The 8290-nt window shown below is 38.9% G+C and overlaps 1 protein-coding gene across 1 annotated transcript; it reads right to left on the bottom strand.

Annotated features, from left to right (window-relative positions):
- Positions 1–5958: 5958 nt before the first annotated feature.
- Positions 5959–8024, bottom strand: LOC6567299 (phenoloxidase-activating factor 2). Its single transcript, XM_001993583.2, has 2 exons — positions 7827–8024; positions 5959–7325 (listed from the first exon to the last, which is right to left on the bottom strand). The coding sequence occupies exon 2, from the start codon at positions 7317–7319 to the stop codon at positions 6054–6056; it is 1266 nt and encodes a 421-aa protein (XP_001993619.2). The 5' UTR covers positions 7320–7325; positions 7827–8024; the 3' UTR covers positions 5959–6053.
- Positions 8025–8290: the final 266 nt, after the last annotated feature.

The following is an 8290-nucleotide window of genomic DNA, read 5'->3' as shown; positions in this document are numbered from 1 at the left end:
AGACCCAGTGCTGTTTTTCTAGATATGTACGTGCTTGAATACATTAAGTACACAATAAATACATCAGTTATTAAATACCATTCACATATTAAATGTGCTAACTATATAATCGTTCATAGTGAAAGAAAATGAATCATACATACTACAAGAATAGTTGAAAAACTTTAGAGATTGTTAAACACAAACAGAGAGCCAGCCAAATAATCGCAAATAGATGCGTTTGTCTGCATTAGCGATTTAAGTGTTTCTTCTAATTCAAAAACATTTCAGTAATTGTTCATTTCCGAACCAAATATAATATGCTGCCATTGCAAAAATGTTCGGTAATGAACTCAACGGGAGACCAGGACAAATTTAATGAGATTATTCAGTTCCCACAGAAACCAAATCAAAAACATATGTAAACATTTTGTTATTAATTATTTATAATTTTTGGGGCTTAATCATGAAACAGGGTAATAAACGAATATACGTATTATTATAATTGAATTCATTTATTGTGTTATCGGTGTGGTAAGTATACATAAATACAACAGCAATATCGTCTTTGAAGTATACATCGAAATCAAATTACGGAATTTGTCAATTCCAGTGCTGATAAAAGTACAACCTTTCCGTAAATAGCAATAAACATTCAAAATAAATAGGAAAACTTAGTTTGCTAAGGTCTAAAAAAACTCAAGAAATTTCGCCTTTCTTAGCTACGCTAAAGAAACATGACCTTCTGGGATTGGAGACGTCTTCATCAATGCGTAACAAAATTCGTGACTAAGGTATAATACTGCCAGAATTAAGTTCTATCGTCAAAATCTTATTATGAATACATAAATTGGCATTTTTTTAAAGAATGGTTGCTTACTAAATAATTTACAATCGCATTTTACTTACCAACGTTAATAAAGAACAGAACAGAAAAGAAAATTACTGTGCAGTATGGATATTCTCTGTGGATATGCCCTGTATCCAAACTGTACAGTAATATTCAAGAGTTGGCTTGTTTCATTATGGTTGTTTTCTGCAGCCAACTGCAAAGTCTAATGGACTGCAATTGATTACGTCTGTCAATAATGATGAAGCAGCTCTTACAATAAACAATAAGTAGAGTGAGTGACTGACTGTCTCTCGTTATGAAAATTTATTCACGAGAGCTTCCTTTGTCGGCAGCGGCATGACCGGAGTTAAGCGTAATAGCCGTAGAGCCACCCAATCGCGCAACCACCCAGCGATCCAATGGCAATAAGTTGTTAATGGGCCTGTGTAGCAAGTGGGCACCTCTGGTTAGCATGCTGAGGCAAAACTTCTTCATTTGCACCACTAGCACAGGGCTAATTATGATAAGTGGCTGCAAGTAGTTGTCGCTGACAGCCACAGCAACTTAGACAACGGTTACCAGCAGTGACCAACCGACGTATCTGCTCAGTTCTACAAATCAGAAGCAGAAGCTAGGCAGAAGACCTGGGGAGTCTGGCTCTTGGTTCGACAACAAAAACAAAACTTTTTCAATTAAAAACGTTAAATAGCCACAAGCACTTTGCAATAAATTTCTACTGCAAATGAGTCGGGCACAATATTACACCTAATGAAATGCCACAGCCAAAGCAACAAACAATAAGATAATAAAGCAAAATTGAAAATTCTAAAAGCATTTATATACAAGTCTTTTAAATTGCTTGCTATCTTTGTTTAAACGCGAGAATTGGCGTTTGCTATTTTTTTTTTTAGCTCTCGTATATGATATAAATTAGAAATAGGGAAAAAGTTTACATATGTAGTATATGCAGTTACAAAATATATGTGCATTGATTTGTGTTTGTTTCACTGACAGAAGGGCGTACTCCACTTTTGTGCAGGAATTTAATGAATTCGCTGTTTAAATGCTGCCAAAACCATAAAACAATGTTAAAATGGCCAGCAATACCAGCATCAGCAACAATAACAGATACATACAACTGTATACACAAGCATTTACAGATATAGTCTATATGGTCGCAGATACATTCAGTGGCGTAGAAAGGGATTAAAACCAAAAAAAAAAAGTGTTTAATTTTGCATCGAAAGCGTATTGATTGCATATGGATGTGACTTTGTTCCGCAAATATTCAATGTTGAATATATTTACCTAATAATTGTTTTTATTATTATATTTTAACGTTTTTACGAATCTACCGAAGTCCCATGGAGTGTATTCAAATCTTGTTTTTCTGTTAGCTATTTATTCGTTAGCAGCGGCAGCTTAAACAATAAATATTGTACATGATCAACAGAATTTAAAACTAAAACAGACAACGAAAAATAAAGGCTACGCTCCTGCAAAAATGTATACACATGCACACATAAAAATATATTTACGTAGCATTCCAGTTTAACACAGCACACTGGGTGGTCTTACCCATTGGTCATTTACCATGATTTGCCGAAATGTTTTTCGTTCGTTTCATAAAATCAGTAAGCGAAACACAAAATAAAAACGTTAAAGCACTTGGGTTTTAAGTTGTTTTTGCAATTCAATACACATTCACAGATACCCATATCTATATGCATTGTCTAAGGACTAGAACGTTTAGAACATTTATTTGGCTACTTACCTTACATGTACATAAATGTGCATCCAGAATTTATTGTTCGCAACAATCATATAATAGGAACATATTTAGTTGCTAAATCATGCGTACTATTAAGTGCACAATGTACAAAGCATAAGTGTAAGGTATGAAAAGCGAACCAAAATACTATATCAGAAATGCACTTACATTATTTTCAATGCTGACGTCTTGAATTATGTTCAGTCCATGTCAGCCAACATTGTCAGTTATGCATTAAACATTTTTGCAACTTAGTCTAGGGACTCAAAATTTTCAACTTGTCCACAAACAACTCTATAATCAGACCAGAATAAATAATGCAATGTGTGGAGCTTAAGTCAATATAAGGTCACCCGACTCATGACCTTTACTGCCAGGGAAATATATTTAACCACATTCACATATAAGTAATTTAGTTGGCACTGCCTTATTTTTAGTCTGCAGCTACAAATGAAAGGCTAGCAAAATTGTGAGTGGCTGGCTGGCCAGTTAATTCATTTACAGCTCAGCAATATGTATTAAAACTATGCGACGTTGTTTGCAACATGATGAATTTAAAATTGAGCAAAAGTACTTGTTGACAAATGAGAGGCCAAGAGAGACGATCAAAATACCTTCATCATCTTTAAAAGAAGGAAGAAACAATTTAGGAACTTTAAATTTTGTTTCCGTTCTGATAGTTTTATTTAATCAGCCTGCGAAGGGTATATCATCATCGGTGTGTTATAATTTATTTAATTTCAAGCATCCTGCACGTTCCCTTAGATATCCACAGCCTTTTTACAAATTGTTTTTAGATTCTCTGCACGTTCCAAGCGACGCTTTTCAGCTTCAGCACCACCACGTTGCATGCTGTGCTGCAATGGCAAATGCGCAAACTCCCCACCTGAGCCCGAATTCATTGGGAAGCAAGCTTCAGCCACACTCACGTCTGCATCCTCCTGCCCGAGTAATTGGTGAAGTCATTGTCCCTACTCACGCCCACGTCGCGGCGTAGCCCCAGAATGGAGGCGAAACACCAAAAACGCTGATTCAGGTCATTGTATGTAAAAATTAATGGAACATTTTCCTGCAACGAGAATTTCATCTTTTCTTTCACGTATTTGTACACGGCAGCTTGTCCGTCTTTCTGTTCAGCTCCTGTTCGCCAATCAGTCCGGGCTGCCATCAGTTTTTGCTTCCAATTTGTGTTAGTTCGTTTGGAAAGTTTCATTTATTTCATTTGTAAGTCGGAGTTTTACACAAAAATAGTAAAGTCAACCCGATAAAATGTTGTATGGAAATGTATTGAATATGCATTAAATTCAACGGACTAATAACTTTTCCATAATCGTATTATTTTTGCTAAAGGCATGCTGTAAAATGCAGATTTTTTTGTGGTTCCATAATTTTGCCAAAACTGAAGAGATTTCTATGGGGAATCTGATTTTGTCCTGGCCTAACCTCAAGATCAAAAGCACATAATATTTTTTAAATAGAGAATGTCGAAAAAGTTCATTTTGATTTCATAATCGATTGTTAATAACAAAATATACCTGGTTTTCTTAATAAAATGCAAACGAAGCAATTAAACAAAATTATCTGATAATTACGCTTTGGAGACTTGAAATCCACATACTTCCTCAGAGATTTTTGGCATTAACATTAATTTTGAAAAATTTATTGAAAACAATATGTGCCTCTCGAAAACTGAAATGAAAGCAGTTACGAACAATTGCATATACAAATGCAAGCCATTTAAGCCCTCATTAAGTCAGTAAAAGTTCTTCAAATATTTCAACTATTTTACGGCGCCTAAGCACCGGCACCGCAATCGACGCATAGGCAGAGTGGGGGACGAGGTGGGAGCGGGTGGCTGTGGAAGTTGACGGTGTCCTTATGGAATTTATGCAGGCCGTGATGGCCTTATGCTGAAACTTTCTCCATTGCGTTAGTCATGCCACCACCTCACCAGAGATCGGGTAATGTTGTAATGGGTAAGTGGTTAGAGTGAAGATGGGAATTGCCTGCCGTGTCTGTTGGTAAATGCTCTTTAAGTTATTATAGCCGCAGCTGGCTGACGTCGTTATGCCAATCATTTCAATTCCGGATTCCGGACTGCGTTCTCAGCCGCCAAAGATTAAGTGGTTTATGCTACCAGCCCTTAAGCCACAACCTGAAAGCTCATTTAAGTTATTGCTAATAACCATATGACAACATTTCAGTAAAATTTGCGATTCTCAATCGCTAACAATATTGTCAATGGTGGGAAGCTATTAAGCTTGGAGCGAGTTAAATTTTCTTAAGATGCTGAATACTAATAATCGTTAAAATTAAATCGAAAACTGAACCACACATTCGGCTCTGCACTTGATGCTTCTGTGCTAAGAGTGATAATGGGAATTTTATTTAAGTGCTTCCCCGAAGAAGAAGCTGACATTCCAATGGCATTACAAGAGCATTCCCAAGCCAAGCGAAGCCAAGCCAAACTCGTTTTACATCCGCTACCAACGACCAATGCGCGCCTGTGCCCTTTAACAACCAGCTACTCCAATAGTAAAGGCGCCTTTAAAATTCCATGACCCTAATTTTTTCGGAAGCAACTGCAACATTTGAAAAACTGCAATTAGGCTGTAACATGTCGTTGGAGGGTCGGTGTCTGGTGGCAATGTGACTGGGTGGCATGTTAGCGTGTGGCATGCCGGGTGCGGTGTGTGGCATGTGGCGTTTGGTGATAGGGTGCGTCTGCTTTTGGGTTAAGCACATGTTATGTTACAGTTATACAGTGACTCAGTCACCTTATACTTCGTACACTGCACGGTTAACGAGCAGCGAACAGTCCGGGGAGACGGACGCACACAGCGGACTGAAATGAGACTCGGCTTGGTGGCACCAGCTGCATCCAGATGCTGCAATTCAAATGCAGGTGCGGGCGGTGCCATCGTCACCATTTCAGCCATCTCCGGCGTTTTGCTTATGTGTGTGTCTCTATGTGTGAGCGTGCGTGTGTGTGTGTATGTGTGTGTGTGCTTTGCTCAGCTGACTACCCGCACATGCAGCGCATGCACGACAAATATAATTGCAACACTTTGTGGGTGGTTTTCAAGTGAGAAGAATTTTTGACACCATTTCAGGCTTAGGATGCGTCTCTTTGCTTCTTTAACTTAATTTGCCGCCGTCGGAATTCTTAATTAAAGTCACATTCTTTACCATTTGTATTTTATGGTTGCATTCAAGTCTTAAAATAACAATGGTTACTGAAAGTACTTTAATTTAAGTGCACTCTTTGAGTTTTTCCATAGCCGAGTTACTGCTCCTTAAACTTTCTCAACGTAATCAAAAGATAGAAACCACTCATTCCTAAATACTACAACTAGCTGACGTATACTCGCTGGGGTTGTGAGCTGTATGCATTGTCGGTATTTATTATTAATCATCATCATATCATATCATTTAATTCCATAGCTTAACACAATCTAAATGCAATCCAATTTAGGGTGTATATGTATTAGTACCGAAGCCATTGGCCAGCATTTGCTGGTCGATCCAATCACGAGCGACGCCAACATTAGCGTAGGCAGCTGGCACTGGTTGATTGCATCCAATACCCCAGGCCACAATGCCATTCTGCTGGTATCGATTCTCAGATGGTAATCCAATTGGACATACAAGCGGTGCGCCGCCATCGCCTTGACAGGTATCCACATCTAGCTGTCCGCCAGCGCACATGAAAGACCGATCCAAAACGAATTTAGGTCCAAGTCGCGTATTTCGCAGCTGTGCCTGGCAGCTATTGAATTCAACCACTGGCAACGGCTTTCGTTTCATGATAACACTGAATTTGCCAGCAACGCCAAAGACATCCTTGCCCCAACCGGTGGAGAAGCAGGTGGTCTGCGGTACAGGATTGGTGCCGTGTTCGGGCAGGCAAACCACTCTGATGTGATCATCCAGTGTGAATTCTTGAGAAAGTATAACGAGTGCAAAATCATTGGCTACGTTCCTGCTATTGAATCGAGGATGTGTTATGATTCGCTGTACCGTTTGCTCTTGATATGGTAGACGTTCCCTGGTCGTTTGTGTATCCCACTCACCAGCTCGTACCATGAAACTACCCGGTGCATGTGTTGTTAAACAGTGCACAGCAGTCAGCACCACCTGGGGATGGATGAGCGAACCGGTGCAGAAGTAGCTAAAATTGCCGGTGTGCAACAAGGCTACAGTCCATGGAAACTCGCCAAAACCGGCTTCATTCTGTGTGGCGCCAGTTAGCTCGAAGTCCAGTCCACCAACATTTCGAATTCCACAGCCTCGCGGTTGGTTCGGTCTCTTATCCAGGGGCGTTGGGTTCAAGACCACATCGCGTGTGCGATTGCCTTCACAGCAAACATCTATAGATGCGGGGCAAATGGGGTCGTTGTCGCCGAAGCGAATATCAATCTTTCCAAACCCATCAAACGACTCGTCTTCAGTAATGCTATTCGTCGAGGGATCGCACATGTAGTAGGGCACACAATTACAAGTTGACGTCTTGCCGCTGACTGATGTGAAATCAATCACCGGACTCGAAGGATCTATGGGAACGGGTGTAACGACCTCAGCGAACCCGTTCTGGCGTTGCGACTGATTTGGTATGCTTGGACTTGTGTTAAAGATATCCATAATGTTTTTATCCACATTTGAAGCACCCTGGGGAAGAGCATACACACATGAAAGTAAAACCAGGCCTAAAACAGCCAATTCGAGATGTTTATCCATATTGATCTGCAAAATAAATAGCGTAATTAGTTTGCTTATAAACATTTTTAACAAAATAAAGTAAATAATAAAATAACTTTAATTTATTCAAATTAATGATCTCAAACAACTTGAAAGTTGCAAATTATTTTAAACAATGCCAACAACAAAGTTGTCCGACCTCGCTAAGTAATGTGCAATATTTGGAAAGTTTCATACCAGTTTTATATCGATTCTTCTTATGTGATATGAGCAATATATAATCTACGATTAAAGTATGCATTTACAAATGTATATATAGTAATTTGACTCATTTTAGTTCTCAACAACAATTAAACAAAAAAAAAACCCAGTAAATATATTGTTAAATCGAGTCAAGCACACTTAAAAATGATAACAATAAATATGACTGACCTACTATTAAAAATTCCAAGTAAACAATGACGTCAAATGAAATATGCAAATGCGTTCATGGGGCTTTTCCAAAATAACACAACAATTTGCCAAAATATAGAAATTTTAACTAACCTCGGCTTCTGAAGTTGTGATAACCTTGACTTTCGGTCAAAAAGCCGCACTGCGGTTGATTAGCGCTTTTTAAATCTTTCCTACGGATGCCAGACAAACTTGTGAGCCAGTATTGCTAGCTGCTCAAACCAGCAATTCAAGTGCTGTGAACGCGACCGAATTTAATTTAAGACTACCGCTGGGAAGCTTGGAGCTAATAAGATACACTGGACGAACTCGTAGAAATGCCCATCGTTGAGCTTTAGATTAAAAGCTTCACAGCGTACTGGTAGCTTTCCCTCTCTGACTCTCTCTCTCTCTCTCTCTCTCTCTCTCTCTCTTTCTCTCTATTTCTGTACGTAAATTTGTGTCTCGATGTGATAAGACAGAGAGATAATCTTGAACTTACGATGATTGCGCGTAGAGATCGACTCAGATGAGTTTCACAATACAAACACGTCATTAACACAATCCGGCTTTTGATC

Source organism: Drosophila grimshawi, unplaced genomic scaffold (genome assembly GCF_018153295.1).
Source record: "Drosophila grimshawi isolate 15287-2541.00 unplaced genomic scaffold, ASM1815329v1 contig_311, whole genome shotgun sequence".
NCBI lineage: Eukaryota > Metazoa > Arthropoda > Insecta > Diptera > Drosophilidae > Drosophila > Drosophila grimshawi.
The sequence above is the reverse complement of the archived record's forward strand: the minus strand, read 5'-3'. Positions and strand labels throughout refer to the sequence as shown.